Raw genomic sequence first — 22,856 nt, forward strand, 5'->3', positions numbered from 1 at the left:
TAGACCAAAGATTACTTATTAGTTCTCAAAGTACATGGAGAGAGAGAGAGTGGCTTAATCACACATGGATTTCACACACCTAGGGTGATGTTGGCAAGAGCCACATGATGCGGTGAGCATAGAGAGGAAAACCAAAGACTTTGGTGAAGGTATGGGTCATGGGGAGTTTGTTGCATGCTCTGTAAATTTGACTTTTAATATCATACATTGTATGTATCGAAAAGCCTCATCCCCAAATTTTGAGTGGAAGATTTTCAAAAATTGAATTTAAAAATGTATACCCTGAAAAAAGTCCTTTTGGTAGGTCTCCCATGTCTCCAAGACTTTTTTTTTTGCCAAGCCATCTTGGGAAGAAAAAGTGTACATATATGTATATAATATCAAATGGAATCTTTCATTATTTAGGCATAATGCTCACCTTCTCTCCTTTTGTGATGTAAGACTTTTGCACATGTGGAAAATTCCAATAAATGCCAAGTCTTTGGGCCCTCTTTTTGGATTATAATACTATCCCAATTCAAAATAATTTAAGCCACCCTCCTTGACTTGGATTGCCAAACCTATTCTACTAGGCTTATTACTCACCTTATATGGTGAAATCTAAAAACATTCCACATGCCTTACATATGATCAAGATATATGTATAAGAAAATAATAATAGGAATTTTTATATTTGGAATAGGCTATAGTTTTTAAATGGAAAAAATGGTCATATAAATGCAAGATGGGGTCCAAGAAATGGTGAAGAAGAATTGCCTTTGATAAATCCTCAAAATGACAAGGTGCACCCATATGAAGATGATGAAAATATGGTAGTGGTTTGAAATATATTGTGATAGGTTGTGCATCTACTCTCAAGCCCTTTTTAAAAATAAAAAAGTGAATGGATAACGTAAATGAACTAGTGCATGTAATGTGTGAGGTTTTTTAACATTTTTTAAGAAGTGGTTTCTAGGGAAGGTGCTAAGCAGTGATCTAGAGGGTGTGCAAGAATGTGATTGTTTTGGATAATGTGAAAACTAGTGTGTGAAAGGGTGAATTTACAAATATGTGGGTACAAATAGTGGTTTCAAAATAAATATGGCTCAATACAAGAATGCAAACTCATACGAGCCCATAAGACTAGCTGAATATTTAATCACCATTACTCCACTAAGTTTTCTCCATCTTACTAACTCCCTCATTCCCTCTCATTTCTAGAGAGATAGGAGAACCAACCAAGTGCGACACTTCCCAGTGTGCCTTGACAACCTCTTATAGATCACGAGGATGCGATGGAGTTTGGAAAGGGGAGTATGTTAGCCACATGTGGTTAACACATTCCTACGACAACTATGTCCGCACACTTATGTAATGAACGCCTGCACTATATTGTAAATCCCATCATTTGATGAGGAAAATGCCCTATAGACACTCCCAAGTATTGAGCTTCAAAGGACAGACATGGGATCTTGGTTAGTTACTAAATTATTATGTTTTGCAATCTGTTTTCAGTATTTCTTCCAAGTTTGAAAATTCTAAGGTTATCTTCATGGGCTGACAACAAGTAGCAAGATCAAGAGACACAATTTAAGACTCTATGAATTTAGTACATTTCAAATCTAGAAAAAATCTTTTAAAACAACAAATATCTATTCTTTCCAATTGAATGCATCATTACACTCTACTGATTTACGAAATCACAAATAGTACCTTATAAACTCCTTATCCAGAGGTAGACCAAAAATGTCTCTTATAAAATATTGGGGCTCTGCCTAAAACAGTAAGTCAGCCAAACACAGGCTGCACATTAACCTTCTTTAAGAATTACCTAGCATGTTTGATATGAATACATTACAAATAGAGAAAGAATCACAAAGTTTTTTTTGGGAGTGCAAAGGTAGTTGAGCATGTTGCAAGGTCACCTTCGAGAGTCACAATTTTCTCTAGCTAAAACTTCAAACACACACATATATATGTATTTTATTTTGAGATAACCAAGCCACTCAGTCAATCAATCTACTTTTGTGGGAGACACTAATGCTAACATGTTTTTCATAGATAGTATGCACGCGCGCGCGCACACACACACACACACGCACACACACACACATAGAGTAAAGCAGCCACATATAACGTTGTCACACAATTAAGAGTATGTATGTATATATATATATATATATATATATATATATATATATATATATATATATATAGAGAGAGAGAGAGAGAGAGAGAGAGAGAGAGAGAGAGAGAGAGAGAGAGGATCTACTAAAGACCCAAAGAGTCTATGAGACCAAAGTGATACAATAATGTCCATGGCATATCTCATCATGGAATGAAAAATAAAATAGAAACAAAACAAAGCTATCTCACTAGGGTTATACAAAATTTTCCATCATGGAATACAAGGAATATGCAAAAGAGAGGAGCATCAGCCCCCAATAGATAGAATCTCATCATGGAATATGAGGAACTTGCAACAACAAGAGAGGAGCATCAGCCCCCAATAGATGGTATACTACTCTCCACGGAATCTTATTATAAAATAGAAGGAACTTGCAACATGAGAGGAGCATCAACCCCCAATACATGGTATACTACTATCCAAAATATCAAGAATGGGGCTAATGAGTATGGCCGAGAGATCTCTACATCATGTGGAAAGGTAGCTTGATGGTAGTGGATCATGTCCAGGATCTAGAGTTGATGCCATCCAACGGGCGGGGGGCATTGGGAACACTAGAATGTGGAGGCCCCCGGTCTGAGGTAACTCCTCTTGGGTGAGGTGGGTCTAGAGTAGCTTTAGGTGGGTCCACAAGATCCATTATATGGGTATCATCCACTTCCTGCATCCAAAAGAAGCTGGTGATGGTTCGCTGGCAAGGGAGGGTTTAGGGTGGCTGGGGCCGAACCTCTCTCAAGAAAGTGTCCTTGTGTCTATAGAGATCAATTAGGAAGAGACCTAGGCAATGCTGGTTTAGGAAGTCAATGATATTAGAGAGTGGACAAAATCCCTCACAAAAACAAATAGTGAAACCTCCCATAGATCCCATAGGATACTACATAGCAACATATGTAATACTCCTCTATCTCAACCTCTATGTGGCATAATCGATAGATCCTCCCTCCTTGTGTCTCCATATGAGCTCCTTGGCTCTAAAAACATACTCAACTCTACCTATCTCCACTCTAAGGAAATGAGATGAAACTCGTATCTAGCCAATTGCAATCCGCATGGCATGGGACATGTGAACGTTTAGGTAGCCTAGCTAATGTTGGATGAATCCATCCTCAATGAGCATGGAGAAGTGATCACTATAGAAGTGCATATTCATTAGGAGCTCTAAAGGTGTAATCCATGTGGAGTGGGTGTAAAGGCTACAAAGATCCAACCAGATAACCCATCCTCATGAGATAACTATGGAAAAGGGGAGTCCAAACTATACTAAAGGGGTAGGAGGCAGTCCATGCAGAGCCCATATACTAAGAACCAAGTGGAAACTAAGGTATATCATACTCCAAGGTGGTGGCCCTTGAGTGCTAGCTATCTCAAGGACTCCAAGGAAAGCCTCGTACTGTGGGGATCCATGTGACTAATGTGATGCAGGTATGTGACTATCTAGAATAGTGTATCCACTACCATCTAGGCTATAACAAATTCTACTTGGATACTCAAGTGTGGGACTGATGATTTGTTGTGGATCATATGGGAGATCGTCATAACCTAGGACCTCTCAGCTCACACTAATCCTCATTGGATAAATTCCCCCCCCTTGAAGGCTACTCCATACATCAAGGCTACTCCATACATCAAGGCTGGTGTGACAAAGGTGTTAAAAAGCCAACCCTTCATCTTGGGATCTTGGAAATATGCATGGAAGCATTGCCGTTCAAGTAAGTGCTCAAGCCTACATATCCCTGTATCACTCTAGCATGTGCTACAAGAAAAGAATGGTGAAGTGTGGGCCATTGAAAGTGACACCAAGGTAGACATAGGATGAGACAATCTCCATAGGATTCCCTTTGTATGTGAAGCTTAATCTGGATGTGAAGGGGTAGGAGGTATTGAAGATCATTTCCTTGGTTTTACCAAGGTTTAATAGAGAGGTCCCCTTGAGTGTAGAAGTGCTATAAGGCATCTAACTGTCTCTAAATCCCCTCAGTTAAATCTAAAAGGAGGATGATAACATCTGTATAAAGTAGTAGGGGGATCAATATGCCTAATAATGTGCTAGAAATCTCATGTAATGTACCTCCTAGGACTCACTCATCCAGTCAAATTCATAGAGGGCAATGATGCTCCAAACCATGTCAGATGTAGATGGTGTAGTAGGCAGACTTGAGGTATAAAACCAAAATCTTTACAAAAATCAACAAAGGAATAGTAAATCCTCTAATGTCATGCTCTACCCTTCTCAACAATGGCACAGAGGGTGAAGATGTAGTCAAGGGTAGAGTAGATCCTCCAAAAGCCTACCTGTCCTAAGGCTAGCATCTCTATCTATCTGTTAATGAACTGAGCTTTGCCTCTAGCACCGATCCAATGTGTGGCTAATCATGATCATCCTATAATCATTAGGACAAGTGGATCTCTGACTTTGAGGATAGGGATGATGGTGTTAGCAGACCAAGAGGGTGGAAATCCTTCATAGAGGGCTCTATTAAACATGTAGGCTAGTTAGGGTGCCAAGGTATCATCTTAGCATGTGAGATGTACTCGATAGTGAGTCCCTTATGATCTTGGGCTTGCCCATTATGTAGTCTACGAATGGCCTTGAGTACCATGACCTTTGTGAAGAAGGTGGAAGTGGTGGGATGGGGATCTGGTGGTGGGGGTAGAGGTGGGTGATGGGAGATATGATAGAGGGAGCGTGCATAGAAGTTCCATGTGTTTGGGTAGGTGATAGGTGTGGGGGGAAGTGTTCTCAGAGTTTCTTCTAGGCCTATTTGTAGTTCAGCCCTAGTAAAAAGTTAGTATAACTCATCCTCTTTCCGAGTGCAGAACTCTCATTTCTTACATGGGTGTGACATTGAGAAATTTATTGAACTTTTGGCAATTCATGATTTTCCCAATCCATACCTCATGCTTATTAAGACGACAGTATGTGGCTCAGCATTTTATGATCATACCAATAGTTTTGGGGCATGGGACTATAAGGTGGCCTTGCGGTAGACCGCCATGTGTGGATGAAAGAAGTGGTGTTAGATGTGTAGATTATGGTGGTGAGTTGTGATGTGAGGCTGGGTAGGGGGGCCAGTAGGTTCCACACCGCCATGTGTGGATGAAAGAAGTGGTGGTGTTAGATGTATAGATTATGGTGGTGAGTTGTGATGTGAGGCTGGGTAGGGGGGCCAGTAGGTTCCACATCCTAGCCTGTTTGTGGTAGATGTGGTTAGAGTAAATAAGGTCAAGCTCATCAAAATGGATGTGGGTGTAATGTAATATGGGGGTAGTGGGTGGCAAAGGGATAGGTGGTATGTAAGTAAGAGTGAAAGAGAGTTAGGCATGGTCATCTTCAAAGGGGGGTGGTGGGATGGATAAGTAACAAAGAAGGTGTGCCAAAGCCAAAGATCCCATCAAGTAGTCCACAGTGCTGGTATCTTCTGAATGAAGGGAGGTGAGGGCATCACAAGAGGGGAATTGGGACATCATGGTATATACAGAGACTCCATCGGCCTCTCAGCCTATGTTCTCCAAAGAGAGGGGGAGGGGACCACATATAGTTACAAGAGAATGTGGTTGTACTTCAAATTTGAACTTGGACTCCCACATTATTTTCAATACTTTTTAGTATCCAAAAAACCAATGTCCTTGACACCACTTTTGAGACCACCTATTCATGCTTCTACCTAGAAATGTACATGGATGATGCCTATGTGTCTATAAAACATGTAGAGCCCATGGAGATTTTGCAGGTGGCATGTATGGGAATTGGGAGAAAGGTGGGCCTATGTAGAAGCTTTATCCATCAGAGAAAACTCCAATATTCTATTTTGTCTGACACTTTTTTTTCTACTTTCTTCAACTCTTACATATGGTTTAAAATAGGGAATTATTGGTTGATGGATGTGTATTTAGACTAGCTGATATGCGAGGGGTGGGAATGAGATTGGGTTGTTCATGAGAATGGAAGAATTTCCGGTAGGTACATGGGTAAACCATGAACTATGGGTAGCTTGTCAGACATGGCCAAAGGGATCTGGGTGCTTCTTAAGCTCTTTTGGAAATGTTGGTGGCTATTTAGTCCACTTGCTTAAAGCATGATGATGTTGGCAAAAATAAGGGAACCATTACCGAGCTTCCTTGGCTTGGCGTGAAATTTGTAGTACCAAGTAAGTAATACTACTCTGAGAATGCGGCATTGTGGTGACCTTTTGGGAATCTCTACCTTTCTTTAAGAGTAGCACAAATGGAGGCAAATGTTGTGCCATGGAGAGAGATGCAAAGCATGGTGGAGTGAATCACCACTTTTGCCAGCTTTGGTTATGTTATTGGCTCTTCCACCCGGGCTAGGTTCTCTTCTTGGAGGTTTTCATGCACTCTCTTGTGCCCTCTCTCTCTCTCTCTCTCTCTCTCTCTCTCTCTCTCTCTCTCTTTTGCGTTATCTCTGTTTCTGTATCATCCTCTTATGTTCTATTGTGTGCTTTCTCTCTCCCTTCACTCTTCTTATCTTGCTCTCTTTTGCTCTCTATCTCTTATTCTCTTCTTTGTGCTTGCTTTTTTCTCCTCATATAATTATGATTATTATAATAATAAAAGGGTATTTTAAAGATTATTTTTCTAAGTGATAACATGGTAACATGAGCCTATGTGATGATATGGCAATGTGAGTGTGCAAGTGCTTGTAACTACATTGCTTGAAAATGACCCCTTTTATATGGGTAGAGTACATCTTTTCTTGGTCCTTGCATGTGGGATAATCCACTTTTTCCATATGGCTTCTTATATCCTCTTAAGCATTCTATTACAATTTTAATAGTATATCTCGAATGAACAAATTATAATAGCCTTCCTATGTTAACACTTGTATTTTTTCACCTTGTGACAACTTAAACCCCACTAGTGTTTAGACCTAGAACTCTAATGAAAAAAATCCTTGTTGAATTTAATGCCAGGTATGCCTTCTTTATGTTTTTTCTCCAAATTGCTTAATACTCATGATCCCTCAAAATATTAAGGGATCAAAGGAGGGTCATGAAGAAAAGATGAGGACACCCAATAGAGAGAGTACTTGTCCAGAGAAGAGTATCCTTGTTCCATATATTATGCTAGATAAAGAACTATGTTTGTTGACATTGAAGAAACTAAATACAATGGTGTGGAAACATGCTAACATGCTACACTTTTTTTATGTTTGGGACAGGTGCTATTTAAAATGACTTTTTATAATGATTTTTGGATCCAAAGAAGACCCATAATGCAAAATTTCCTATCATGATATACATCATTGAAAAGATCTTGAAGAAGAGAATCTTTATGTATAATCTCTAAAAAATTCTAATTTTATTACCACATGCCCACTTTTTTATGTTGGCACTACTAAAAAGCACCACTAAAAACCTAAAAAAGCGTAGCACATTAACATGATTCCACCCAATGATTATAATACCATGATATTGAGAGATGAAAAAAATGTTTAAAACAAATTAGAAGAATCAAGGATGGCATAATGATTTCAGATATGTTCCATAATATCATATAGGGGATATATATTCCATAATATCATATATAGGAAGAAAATAATGTCTAACATTATAAAAGCAAATTACGAACTTGCATTAGAAGTCTTCATCCAAGCTACACATCATAAATTTGTTCTCTTCACCTACAACACTTTAAAGAAATGATTGTACGAGCTCATGCCGTTTATAAAAATTACATGAAGAAAAATAGTTTTCAAGGCACTTGAAATTTCAAAGAAATAGATATAAAGTACAATAAAGAAGATAAGAATGTAAGATAATGAAAAATTAGTTAAAAGCAAAGAAAAATGATTACAGGAGCTCATACAGTTTATAAAGATAATAACATGAAGAAAAATAGTTTTCAAGGCACTTTAAATTTCAAAGAAATAGATATAAAGTCCAATGAAGAAGATAAGAATCTAAGATATTGACAAATTAGTTAAAAGAAAAGAAATAGATATAAAGTCCAATGAAGAAGATAAGAATCTAAGATATTGAAAAATTAGTTAAAAGAAAAGAAAAATGATTACTATGTCCCAAAGACACAATGTTCTCAGCATGTATATGAAGTCTCATTAAAGAGAAAACTCATATGTGTGCCAATAAGGATTGAGCCATATTGTAACAACCAACAAAAGTAGAATTATGAATCGAAAGATGAGAATAAAGGATGATGACAAAGAAGTTGAAAATTCAACCAATAGTGTAACCATTTATATGGTAGTGATGTTTAGATGTAGGCTGATAATGGGCCATGGTATTTTTTCCCTCTTTAGGAGGTTTTTCCCCAGCATATGTACACACTCTTATTCAAGTGTGTGTAAGTGACCTTATCATGTCACTTCACTTGTCCTTCACTCATTCTTATCAATCTATTTTGAGTGTTATACTTCTCTTTATCTCTCCTTGTTTGTTGCATATGTGTGTATGTTACTACCTTTGTCTCCACTCCAACTATTGGTATTAGAACAGGTTCTCTTGGCCCTTATCTCCTCAAGGTTCTCTTTTGATTATCTCAAATTATCAGTGAGGTATCCTCTTGTTGAGAAGTGTGGTGCCATAGAGCACATGTAGAGGTAGAGAGTGAGTATTTACCATAGAGCACATGTAGAGGTAGGGAGTGAGTAGGTGAGGAGAAAGCCATATGGCAAAAGTGGATTATCCCACATGCAAGGACCAAGCAAAGATGTACTCTACCTATATAAAAGGGGTGATTTTTAAGCAATGGAAGTACAAGCACTTGCACACATCTCAAGCCTCTTTATGAGTATAAGTCTTAATCTTGTAACCTAATTGTACTTGAGTCTAATGCATACTCATCATTATGAGTGCACTTAGGCACCATCAACTGTAGATTTAAGTTAATCTTGTGTGATTAGTATGTTCTTATTGTGTCATTAGGCTAATTAGTTTCTTGTAGGAGGTACCATGAATCTTAACATGGTATCAAAGTATTCCCTCTCTCCTTGAGCTTCTCATTAGCTTAGTCTTAGCTCACATTAGTCTAATTTCTTCATTAATCACCTAATTAGCCACTATTCACAAGCGTATCCTCTTATGGCCCAAATTTCATAAGCTTTCCATTGCTCATTATCCCAACCATTCATCTCAAAAATTTGGGGCCCGAATCATTAGCTATCATAAGATAACCCTTGGCTAGAAGGGTTCACCCTAAACCGACTGTATTGTGTGAATTCGGTGGCATTCATTCAACCTACATCGAATTAGTCAAATCTCTCTTAGGGTCTCTTCACTAGTGTAACAAGGAGTCTATGACTCAAATCTCATGACTAATGAAGCGCTGAGTCGGTAGTAGAACCGATTTACCAATTGCCCGATTCTTGAGGATTTTGGGGTTTTTTGGTGCATATGAGCTAGTTTTTTGTATGTGGGCTACTCAACTAATCAAGGGTAAGATGTGTATGAGAAAATCCCCATGAAATTTGGATTCCCCAAGCTCAATTGAGCCCTCCAAGTTTTCAACTCTGCTAATCACTATATTTAGCACTAATCACCATAATTAATATGTAATTAATAAAAATGAGAAGAAATTGGAGATACAAGTGAGTAATTAGAGTTTCATTTAGCATGTTTACACATCAAAAGTACTGGTTTTGCATTGGGGCTACCATCAAGAAGCTCTAAAACCAAAAAGTTGAAATTTGGAAGCACACGCACAACTTGCATTTCATCCTATTTAAAGCATTTAAACTTGCCAAGTTGTACGAGAATAGACACTGCTAATTAAAGCATCATATGGAAACATAAACAAGCATCACTTCACATGTAGAGAAGTGCATGGGGAAGGGTTGCACACCTGGGAAAGGGCTACACAAATGAAGTACGTCCTAATGCATAAGAAATTGTGGAAAGTCACTAAGGAAAATATGCCGAATGCACCAAGTGAAGGGTGGGTTGAAAAAGATGAACAAGCATTATCACTCATTGGTTTACATCTGCACGCAAGGCTTATTCATCACATTAACTCTATAGAACGTGCAAAAGATGCATGGGATACATTGAATCTTATGTTTGGAGCTATGGGAAAGAACCAAGAAATACACTTAAAGATTGGGTCATATGGTCTAGAAATGAACATTAATGCATCTTTGGCTCAGTTTTTCAGTTAAATAAAAAGCATCATGACCCAGTTAGATGGCATAGATGCTAGGATTGGAGATAAATATGCAATTAGAATAATCTTAAAAAGCATGCCAAAGGAATACAATGCACTCAATGTCACAACCTTGAAGAATCTACCAAGAATCTACCAGACAACATTTGTTGGTTGTGTCTCCTCTCTTTTGGAGAAGGAGAGAATTAAAAAGAAGCAATCCTAGCACTTTTGAGCATGCATTGTTCAACAAAAGAAATTTGAAGTGTCATAAGTGTGGCAAGAAAGGGCACTTTCAAAATGAATGCAGGTTCAAAGACAAGAAAAGTCAAGGCAACTTTATGGGGACTACTTCGACCACCAAGTATGAAGAGACTCCCAGAGATCAGCTCTTCTAAAGAGAAAGGATGTAGCCACCACCACTACCCTAGCCATCTGTTGTAAAAGAGGGATCATCATATGAGTAGACACCCATCTTATCATCTTGTTTGTTGTGTGTATCTACCCGACCACCTGAGAGTAGCTAGTTGAGCACCCAGGGGGGTAATGAATGTTGTAACTCACATCTAACCACCTTGAGTAGACAGAGATATGGCACCAAGGGGGGTGTTGAGAAATGTGGTGCCATACAGTACATGTAGAGGTAGGAAGTGAGTAGGTGAGCACTCTCTTGAAATATTAGTCATGTCAAAAAATCTTAGTTTCATTTCCAAAGTATCTACAAGAAGAACCAAATTTTCTTAATGACATTTGACGTGACGTGCATGCACAAATATATAGGAGAGTCAAGAAGCAAGCATTAACCCCAAAATCCTATAGATGAGAGTCAAGAAGCATGCATTAGACCTAAAAATCACCTGAAGCATGAAAGTTGTTTTATAGTATAGGAACACTTAACCCTAAAGCATGAAAATTGTTACTATCTTAGGGGCATAAATGCATTGGAATTAGAGAAACAAAATTGCATAGGACTAAGAGAGCTTTAGAGCTCTATTACACAATGTGGATCGAAATTATGAAGGACATAGAGGGCTTTATAGGATGGGGTGACATGGGTTCATTTCCTATGTGTGTCCCTTTCAAGTATGCACTGTATTTAACACTTTATAGAACTACCATTGCCATGTCTGCACCTGCCTCATCTCTATATCATCTTAAGGAAGAGTTTCACAAAGCTGCCATGTGGTAAGAATTTGGAGGTTCGAGAAGGGAAGGAAGAGGTTTGAGGAGGTTTGGGTAGAATTTGAATTTGGAGTCTCAAAAGATGTGCAAAGCATAGGTTGCCCACTAGCATAGTGAAAGCTTGCTCTAATAACCGACACTTTAATGAAAGTGATGCTCCATTGTAAAGTGTAATTATTAAACACAATTTATATGATGAATTAAGGCTGTGGGGAGGCAGGGAGGGGGGATCCAGCCAAGAAGTTTGAGAGAAGGGTAAGCGCTCGACCGGGCTGGAAGGAGGGCACCATGTGGCCGGCCCCTCTGACTGTGGCAAAAGTGATGCCCTTGTACACCTGATTCCATCCCGCCACCTTCAGCAGCCGCCAAAAACATTACCATCTTGTTAATTAGGTGCATAATCATTCCCTTAATCTTCTTCTAATGTAAATTTTTATAATGTAATCATTCACCTGCTGCTGATAATACCATGGGTACCAATCCATCTTGGTTGGCAAGTCCAGTGACCCAATAGAATAACGTGTAGATAACACCGGAAGGCGACCATCCCAATCTCCACTGTAATAATTTGTTTATTCCCAAACAAAACCAAAAACAATAATATATATAACTTGGTTCTTCCCCAAACAAAACAAAAATTAATATATAATAATTAATATAATTGGTTTTAAGGTTTTAACTACCAAATTTGGTGAGGTAGAGAAGGAGTGGGCATTTCTTCTAGATTTTATTATATTACTTGATCAATAAAAAAATAAAAAGCCTATTTTGAGAGATATCCTTGACTAGTGTAAATGGTTAAGTTGTCAGACCTGAACATCCACACACGGAGGCCCTCTCCCATTAGCTCTTTTAGTGTGGGCAGAATAGAGAATGGGGAATCAGTCCAATTTTTGAAGAGTTGCATACTAAGCAAAATGATAGAGAGAAGTTAGCAATGCAAATATATATACAACTTTTTTTAATCCATGATTATCTACCATAAAGTTGATAATCAAATCTCTAAATATGTTGTGTGAATAAAAAATGTGATAATTCTTGTTTTGTGAATTATGTGATCATTGAATAGTTTTGAATAGTGAAAATTCTATGGTGTATCCATGTTTCTATGATAAGTGAATAGTTTTGGTGAGATACATAAAGAGTTTGAAGATAGTGAGATACAATTAAACTTGATTTGTTGTTGTATTAAAGAGTTAAAAATTAATGGTGGCGAGTTACACAAGAGGAATATACTTGCAAGGAGACCACTTGAAAGAAGGGCCAGTTTGGGTGGCATGCAAAGCTTGTTGCACATCTAGCCGATTGAGGTATGTTAGCACATAATCACTCATGCAAGGGTCGTACCCTCCTCCTCCCCCACCACTAGGAATTCGCATATTAGACTGCATACCTCAAAAATTTAGTAGCAAATCAAAGTCATCTTATTGAGATTAATTAGCTCTAATTTACGATGCAATGACTAATAATAACTTAAAACTTCCCCTTGGCTATGAGTTGATCAACTTGACCCTTGGCTATGAGTTAATTTTAGTAGCAAATCAAACTCATCTTATTGAGATTAATTAGCTCTCATTTATGATGCAATGTCTAATAATAGCTTAAAACTTGACCCTTGGCTATGAGTTAATCAAGTGAAAGGGGTAGATGTGATGATTAATAATACTATATAAGCTAAAGTAATGAATTTTATTTAACAAAGAAAAGTTTTGAAAGGGAGAGTATTAAGACCTACCAATAGTTGGTGTTTGGCATTGAGTGCTTTCATGGAGTGTTGTTTATTGTTTGAGGTGCTCTCCACACAGATGTCAGAGTAGATGCTGTAGATATCGATGGGTATGTATTGATTGTACATGTCATTTAGTAGATCCATGCAGTCTTGAGATGAGCCTTCACTGTAGTTGCCGCATGCCATTGTTATGTTCCCATAAAATGCATCTGATAAAATTGCATGGCTCCATGCATAGTCCACGATCCCCTTGGTATCCAACCCATCATCCACCAATGCATTGCCCATCTGTAAAGATATCATTGTCCCAAATATTATTTTGAATATCATCATGCCTTGTTTCTTTATTGATATCTATAGTTCCCCTTTCAACTTCTAACATATGCATGCTCACTTTTTTTTCTACTGACTATTTTTTGAATGTTTTGCTTGATATTGATAGAATTGTTTACAAACATCATATAGATATTCACACATGAATTGCTTGAGAAAATCATGTCAAAATATTTTCATCAATTGAAGATATTAAGATATCCATAATAATTGGAGGGTTATGTTTTTCTTGTTATTGTGGAATTACATAACTTTTACATGTTTAGAATCAGATATATTTATTTAATAAAACTTAAAATGTTTCTCATTTTGGTCTTAAAAAAACTAAGAATAGAAAAGTTGTATTGAAAATCTAGATAAGATATGTTTACCTATTCAATGCATGTGTTTTCTAAAATTGTGAAATAGGTCAATTCCACAAGTTTTTATGGAGTAAAATGGAACTAAATACATCTAAAGGTTTTGTTTAAAAAAAGACCCTAAGGTCTCTCTTGACTCCCTTTAACACAGTTCCTAGGAATATGCCCGAACTCGGGAAGAGAACATTGGGGACTATGTTGGAGAGGGAGGCCGGAAAATAGTAAAGGGAAAGATGAGTGTGAGACAGGCTAAAGATAAAGCTAGAAAGAAGGCAAGTGGGGGTGGTGTTGGGAATAACTAGGGTAGTAAACAGTCTGGTAGTTTAAGCCCAGTGATGTACTCAAATCCTTTTAACCCATTAGGAGAAGAGGATAGTGGGACTTCATCAGTTCAAAAATTTAATTGGCAAGTTGAGGAAGCCTAGAAAAGGATTCAAAAAGAAAGGTATCAAGGGGGTAGTGGAGAACATATAGAGATGGTTCTTGAGATTGCACTCTCATGAGCTCTACTGTCAAAATTAGTGGTTGTTCATGGAATATTAAGGGAATTAAAGATAAAAATGAGAGTGCTTGTTTTTGGAGTCTGATTAAGGATTGGGATTGTCTATTATAGCTATTTAGAAATATAATCTTTTTGGGTCTAAAGTTTTGAGAAAGGACAAGTTTAAGGACTGGGTTGTTTTGTATGGGGGTGGGAATGGTGGTTTTAGTGGTGTTATGAAAATTGTTAAGAGTAGCTTATGTCCTAATGTTATAGCCTGTCATCCCAATGGGAGAATTTTGGTAGTAGAGATTGTTTTGGAAGGGGAGAAGATTTGGGTAATTAACCTTTATGGAGCTCACAACCGTAAGGAGTGGGATGTGGGAATGGATTGCTAACTTAAATTGTCATGGACACTACATCCTTATGGTGGGAGACTTCAATATGGTTGAGAAAAAGAGGGATAAGTGTGGGGGAGCACTGTGCTGCTGGGACATGAAAAGATGAAGTGGGAAGGATTGAGAGATAAGCTAGGCTTAAGGGATGGTTGTGAGATGGGTAACTGGAGCTCAAATCCGGGACATACATATTTTAGTCTACAATACTTTGGGTCCTCTTCAAGGATAGATAGTGTTTTCTTCAACCAACAAACTACATGGATACCTCATACTCTTAAAATGTCCATTGATTCCAGCACTGCTTTGTCTGATCATATGCCCCTTAAATGGGGATGGCATGTGTTAGGATGGGAAGAAGCTGAATTAAATAGGTTTCCCACTAGGAAACTAAGGGTTAATAATCTGTTTCTAAAGGATGATTTGTTTCTAAAGGATGATTTGTTTGTCAGCCAAACTGAGGAAGCCATAGAGAGACTCAAAGGGTGAGGCAATGTGCAAGGGTCTTGGAGATTGTTTTCCAATGAAATGCAGGGCATTATAAGGGGGGTTGGGAAACTAAGAGCTGAAGAAGGTAGACAAGAAAGAAAGAGATGGGGAAATATCTTAGAATCTCTTCAGAAGAAGAGGCAGTGGGGAAACTAACTACACAAAAGAGACAAACTGGTATTTAAGTGCCAAGCTGGGCTAAAGAAGAGTGAAGATGAGAAATGCTCCAAAAAGGAGGAGGTTAGGTATAAATGGAAAATCTTCACTAACAAAAGGAGACTTGATGGTTATTTGTTTAAGCTGACTGAAAAGTTGAGAGGCAAGGAGGTTATAGGTATGGTGTTGGATGATAATGGGAAAGAGCTAAAAGGGTTGAGATTGACAGCCAAGAAATGGGTTGAGTACTTAGGATCAACTCTCAGCCTTAAGGAGGATCATTCAGCTAGAAGGGTCCAAGCTGAATCCAAGCTTTTGGACAGGTTAGTAAGAGTATGGATCCTGAGAGAGCTAAATGGTTGGAAAGGGATATAGAAATGGAGGAATGCTAGGAGGCCCTTCTAAGACTAGGGAGAGAGAAATATCCTGGCTAGGATGGGCTATCTATGGAGTTTTTAATTGCTTTCTGGCCCTCTCTTAAGGAGTTTGTTTGGAGAATGTGTAGTGAAGCCTTTAAATCAAGCAACCTGTATAGGAATTTGAAGGAAGTGTTGGTGAAACTTATTCCTAAATAGAATGCATGTGATAAGTTTAATCGTATCACTTTGCTGAGTGTTATATACAAAATCTTGGCCAAAGTCATTCCCATTAGAATAACCCCTTCTCTTTAGGAGATGATTTCTGAAAAATAGCATGAGGGGAGATCCATACATGACAATATTTATGCTGCTATGCTGGGTAGGGATGTGGCTTTGAGGTCTAAGTAGAAATGCATTCTCCTGCAGCTAGACTTGGAAAAGGCATATGATAGGGTGCATTGGTCATTTGTGGCCAGAGTAATGGAAAAATGGGATTTGGTTCCAGAATGTCCTCTTGCATATTCACTCTTACCTAACTTACTGTGGAATGGAAGAGTTGGGGGATTTGAGGTTCATAGATCAGTGAAATAGGGTTGTCCCCTTGCTCCCCTTCTCTTTGCTATTGGTAGTCACCCTCTGATTAGGGCCCTTGAGATGGCCTCCTCTGGAGGGAGAGTGAATGGTTTAAAGTTGAGAAATGGGGAGTAATTGGTTATCCAATGCTTTGTTGATGACTCTTTACTCTTCAAGGAAGCTGATAATGCCACAATGTCAGGTTGGTTAGACTAAATATTATACAAGAGTTTGCTGATTTGCTTCACACTCCAAATGCAATATTCATAAGTCTAAGTTAATCAGTCTATTTGAAGACAATGACTTTGATTTGGAGAGGTGGGGGTGTGAGGTGGTGAGGAGAGGTCAAATTGTCAGATACTTAGGGGTTCCATTTGGGGTGGATGTAACCAAAAAGCAGCTGATAGATTGGGCATTGGACATATTTTTTCTGAAATTGAAGAAATGGGAGGGTGTTAGGGTCCCCTTTCATGATAGGGTGGCTATATGCAACATAGTACTGAATGTATATATAATGTTTCTATGCCCTATGCTAGACTTTGGTAAAGGGCACTGGCAGAAGATAATCAGACCTGTGAGAGACTTTGTGTGGAGGAATGTTGGATCTAACAAAAAGGCTTTGGCCTGGCTAGCTTGGGACATAATTAGCCTGCCTAAGAAGGTGGGTTAGGCATTCTTCACCTTCCTTCTCATACTATTGCCAAGTTGGCTGTACTTTTGCCCAAATGTCTTCATCAAAAGAAAATCTGGTCAAAAATGCTAAGAGCACTTGTAGCAACTGTCTATCTGGATGGAGTGTGGCAAGGTCTAAGCTGGAAAGATAAAGTATTCTCTCATGCCCCTCTCAAAATAACAGGTCCCCACTATGCAGGATGCTGTGTACTAAATGGAAAGAGGTGTTGGAACTCATGGTCTGGGATGGATGTGGTAGAGCATCAAGGAACTCTTTTAATGTGTTAAGGGATATGGTGGACTCATAAGTTCAACCCCCATTTATCCCTACAGGACCCCATAATAGCCAAAAGATTGAACAATAAGTTTTTGAAGAGATTTAAGGATTGATGGATGAAGTATCAGTGGGATGGAAGGAGCCTGAGTAACTGGAGTGGATTTTTCTTTATCCAATAGGGAAGCACAACTGGTCAAGCATGTGTTGGAAGAGGTGCAGAAAGGCTGGACATCCATTGCAATGGATGAATCTTGTTGGATTAGGGACTGGTCCTGGTTTAATGGTTCTAAGCTAGACATAGGCATAACCAGAGTTTTGTACAGTGCTTTGAGAGTAAGTGAGGACAATGTCATTTACTCTAATAGAATATGGGAAGTGAGTTGGTGCTCCAACTGTCGGAGAAGGAAGTGGAAGGCAATATGGGAGATGGAAATACCTACTAAATCTTAGGTTTTTCTATGGAGAGTGTGTATGGGAGCTCTACCCATTGGTTCTAAACTGGTTTAGAGGAACTTCACAAGTGGATACTACCCTAGATGTAGGACTGCCTTGGAAGATCCTAGAAGCATACATTTTGGGACTGCCTTGCTATTAGAGGAGCCTGGGTTAAGATTGGGAAGTGGATCTAGAGCTATTTAGGAGTGCAAGGTTAGTGGGGGGACTGGTTGATTGGCAGATGGGCAACAAATGGTGGGCATGTTGATTTAATCTTTAGTATTATCAGGTGTTGTTGTTTATGGGAACTCTGAACCTCCAGAAATTGCATTGTGTTTTAGAAAGCTTGTGATACAGGAATTGATGCACAAATGTATATGTATGTGCTGGTCTATATGCTTGGTTAATAAATTGAGTGGAGCTGAATTGTTTAAGACGTTGATTTAGTCCATGCAATCTGCTAGCATATGATCCTTCTCCTCTTGGGATCACTTGTTGCAGACATATTGGGCTGTGCCTAATGATATGGTGTGATGATTTGCAGGGTCTCAAAAAGTAGAAGGTGAATACTAAGCCAGTCAGATATGGACCTAGAACAAAGAGATGGTACAAGAAGGTCAAGAAAGCTAGTTATATCTTTGTTGCCTTTATTGAGAATCCAGTGGTGGGGACTAGACCAACAATAAAAATTTGGTCACTTAGAAAGGGGAGGTGAAGGGTTGATGTACTGGAAAACAGGCGATCCTAGGGGTTGCTCAACTGGAGCTTTGGTTGAGGCTTGCATTTTGCTTGGGTACTAGTTGTCTTGAGATGAATCTTCTTTTTTGTCTCATGGTGATAGAGGTAGGATTTAGTGTGTAGCTTGCTTAATGCAATGTAAAGTTTTTCTTTTTTTAATAATATATATATTATTGCTCCCAAAAAATAAAAATAAAAAAGACCCTAAGATTAATTCACTATACTTTATAGGCTCATTTTTTTTTCCAGTAAGCTATAGAGTTCATAATTGAGCTGCATTGAGTTTAAGCCATACCATGATGCCCTTGAGATTAATCTTGAAGCTCCCAGCCTTATTCTGATCAGTGATCAACTTTGCGAGCTGGGGCACGTAATGACCTGGTTCGTTGATCGCAAAAAGCAAAGAAAAATCGGATTGTATTAGTGAAAAGCAAACAGAAATATATTGATAATTACAGTGGATTAGTGACTAATATGAGCCAAAAATACATTGAACTAATCATTACTCACTCCAGTTTAGTGTAATGATGATAGTAATATTATTTACAGTGGGTTAGAGTTTAATCTGAGCTTAAAATCTGTACTAATCACTGCAGTTTAGTGTAACGATGATAGAAACATTTATAGTGGGTTAGAGACTAATCTGAGCTTTACATTACGTAATTACGATGGATTAGAGATTACTGTGAGCTTGAGCTTACGTACCTGCATAGCTTTCTCCGGCGATGAAGAAATCGCGGCTTTTGTATTCAGGAAATCTCTCCAGCCAGCCAAGCAGAAACGAGTAGGCATCCAAAGCTATAAGAATATCGATTAATTAATTGACGCTAATTTGTTGAAGCTAGGTTGATTATACGAGATTTACAGGGTAATCAAGGATAACGAGTTTAGGTTATCTCAATAATCAAGCGTATCAAAATGTGTTAGTGCGGGATTTCGTTAAACATATACCGGTTTGCGCGTCACCGAACTCATCGTAATCAGTTGTTGTGTTGGAGTACGAGAAACCCACACCAGCGGGTGACTCTATAAACAGCAAATTCACCTCTGCGAAATAATTAATTCGCATGTTATTCAAAAAAATCCAAATCCAAATAATATTTATATATATTACCAAACTTTGTGATATAAGGAGGAACACACATCCTCACCCCTTTGTGGAGTTACCAACTTTGTGATATAAGGAGTAACACACACACACACTCTCTCTCTCTCTCTCTCTCTCTCTCCCCTTTGTGGAGTGAAAAGGAGTACTTGTCCGAATCGAATAAAATCTAACCCATGCCCCACCGGAGAAAAGAGTCCAAGTTTACATTTTCCCAAGTGATAAAAGGTGCTTGTCTAGAACCCTCTTGGTCGGGAGTCCTGGTAGGGTTAATCCTGACCCTCGATTTAGCAAGTATTAAAAGCAGTAATCACCCCAGGATTTTTAACAATCCGGAACCCACAATGTGGAATGCAACAGGGTTTTGACAAATCACCACCCCGGATGCGGAATGTAGCAGATTGCACCACCTCAACATGCAGGAGAGAGATTTAAGGAGAGGAATGCAACAGGGTTTTGACAAATCACCACCTAGAAACAGGAATGCAACAGCTTGTACCACCTCAACATGGGGAAAAGATTGAAGGAGATGGCACCACCTCAATATCGAGAATGCTCCACTAATTAGTTCTGACGTTTTTGACCGTCCTCCCCCTCCCCCAGACCATGACGGCCGGGAAAGGCCATCAGGAGGCCTTTCCAGTCGGAAGGAGGTTCCCGGCCTCCGTTGGTTGCCCCTTTTCCTCCCGGGAAAGGCCTCTTGATGGCCTTTCCCTACTCGATGAGGTGCTAGCCTCAAAGTTCCAACCCCCACAAGGTGCTTCCTCAGTGGCATCACCTCCAAACAGATAGAAAGCACTTTTATGAACAACAAGAAATGATAACTATAAGAGGATCTTCGGCCTAGTTGACAAAAAAAGGGTAAGGCAATAGCCTAGCAATAGAGATGGGATCTCTACCTATCGAGACAAGAGTTTGAATGGAGCACCTCCCCATAGTCTACCAAGGTTGAAAAAGCAATAGAGTTGGGAGCTCTACCTATTGAGACAGAAGTTCAAATCAAGCTGATCCCTTCCCAGCGCCATCAAGGGGTGGGATAAAAAGTGTGAGTAAAAATCATCACAATTTTGGAAAAAAAACTTTGTGATATTATATATTTTTTCTTTTAACCACTATTGATAAAGAGAGTTTTAAATGTAATCTCGACAATGAAAACGATTTTCCCAATACTATTCTTCTTTTTAAAGACTTGATGAGATCAAAATGCCATTCCATTTTTTCTAATTCAAAGAAAGAGATTTGTCCACTATTATTATTATTTTTGAAAACGTAATTGGAAAATCAATTTGCCATGACCAACATTAATGTTATGTTTCTCCTAGTTTGATTGAATATTTAAAATGCCAAAAATTTGGGATTTCGACAAAAGCGCTTTTTTCTTTGACAAAGTAAAATTATGTGATTGGATGATTGAGAGGCAGAGTGTAATGTGGTGATTAAGACTCGGTTAGCAAGTAATTAGGAGTAAATTACCGTTGTTCCATGCATAACTATTAAACGAGACGCTGGCACCATCCTTGTTTACTCGGAATGGCCCAAGCTCTTCAGCCTCTCCATACCCCACAGATGAGCATCCCGGACCTGCAAGGAATCCATTAACCCACATTAATTAGCCCAAAGAAAAGCTTGGCTCTATTTAGCCAAATTAATCTGTAGATTTAATCGACTAAATTAATATCGTGATTTGGCACTGTATGTCAAGTAATGCATATAATTAAGATGATTAATGCAGGCATGAGCATGACTAAAATGTAGTGATCAATGCAAGGAATCCATTGATCCCACTTAGCTAAAGCAAAGGTTCAAGCAAATTAGTCCTAGAATTAGCCAAATTAATGTCGCGAGTTGGCAAGTTCTCTTTCACGTCAAGTGATTATGCACTAATTAAGCTCATTAATGCACGCATTAAGATGAATAAGGCGAGAGAGATGGACCTCCATTAAGCCAGAGAAGCAAGGGCTTGGATGTGGGGTCGGAGGCGGCCTCGAAGAACCAATAGAAGAGGGCTCTCCCGTGTGTTTGGTTAACGGTGACATAGCCAGCATAGTGTGAAAAGCTCACATTAGGCTGCCCTGGCAAGTTCACCACAAGATCCTCATCTTTGGCACTCTTATTATAATTAGACCCTTGAACCTCAGCTTCCAACCCCCTTGCTAATACCTTGTAATTACTCCCAATCCCCAACAAAACCACAAGATTAAGAACCAACATGGCCCTGGACAACACGTGCAAAGCCATACTTAGCTCTTAATCAACTAGTTAATCGCCCCACTTAAACCTATAATGGTCAATTAATGGTTATCAATAATCTCTATATATAGATGACCTAGGAAATGCAAATGGGGCGAAAATTACAATCGAATAAGAAGCCATATGGCAAGAGAAACCTCATTTGCTAAACAAAGAGCTATTCAATTATCAACATTAACGACAATTGAAAGTCGCTACAAGAAAAGTTGATTTGGTTTCTACTATTATTTTTCAAGCCACAATTAGCTTATAATTGTTGGATGGATGTAAAATGGCAAGAAATGGCCGGCCTGCAATATATCCCTATGATGCCATAGCTTTTAACTTATCCATCAGAAGGGCCATATTCAGCCGGCCACCCTCTGCTGCTCGCTCTCACAACAGCCTTTGCCCCCTTCCAACTTTGGAAAAAACTCTCTGTATTTAAAATATGCCCACAATTGATATCAACAAATATGAACTCCTCTAGATAACATCCCTATGGGAAAGCTTATGTAAGCTCCTTTATTACATGGCCCATTCAAATATGAACTCCTTTAGATAACCCCAAAGGATGTTACTTCTTTACTTAATGGGCCATTCATCACATCACTTTCTCCCTCTAGAGAAACACTCTCAATAAAAACTCCCTAGCCTTTATACGATTACAATGGCATTTTCAATTCATCCAAACTTATGCTAGTGTGCCTATTATTGAACACTATTATTGATGTATGTGGGATAAACAAGTACAGGTACGTACTAGTTCAACATATACAAACTTAATGCAACCCATGGAAAACCATGCATGTCATGATACATGTGGCTTTATCAATGATCTATAAACTTAACTTCATAGTTCATAGTTGAAAGTATAAGTAAGTTATAAGAAGTTCCACATAATTTTCTTCATTTCCTTATGAGGAAGTATCCTTATTTTATGAAGTGAAAGCTTGAAGAAATAAGGATTAAGCTCCCTCTTTGTGAGGGAATGTTTAATTTTTAAATAAAAATCGCAAGAGGTTCACCTCTAAGAAATTTTATGTATCACATTCATTCAAG

General features: G+C 38.6%; 1 protein-coding gene across 1 annotated transcript; it reads right to left on the reverse strand.

Moving 5' to 3' along the window:
* Positions 1 to 11,219: 11,219 nt before the first annotated feature.
* On the reverse strand, positions 11,220 to 21,867 carry LOC147624624 (serine carboxypeptidase 24-like). Its single transcript, XM_086819999.1, has 10 exons — positions 21,500 to 21,867; positions 21,039 to 21,146; positions 19,412 to 19,507; positions 19,166 to 19,258; positions 18,756 to 18,838; positions 13,200 to 13,481; positions 12,701 to 12,849; positions 12,277 to 12,372; positions 11,917 to 12,022; positions 11,220 to 11,817 (listed from the first exon to the last, which is right to left on the reverse strand). The coding sequence occupies exons 1-10, from the start codon at positions 21,801 to 21,803 to the stop codon at positions 11,665 to 11,667; spliced, it is 1,470 nt and encodes a 489-aa protein (XP_086676125.1). The 5' UTR covers positions 21,804 to 21,867; the 3' UTR covers positions 11,220 to 11,664.
* Between the last annotated feature and the right edge of the window lie 989 nt (positions 21,868 to 22,856).

This window comes from Cibotium barometz, chromosome 25, assembly GCF_041138505.1.
Source record: "Cibotium barometz isolate CiBa-2024 chromosome 25, ASM4113850v1, whole genome shotgun sequence".
Lineage (NCBI taxonomy): Eukaryota > Viridiplantae > Streptophyta > Polypodiopsida > Cyatheales > Cibotiaceae > Cibotium > Cibotium barometz.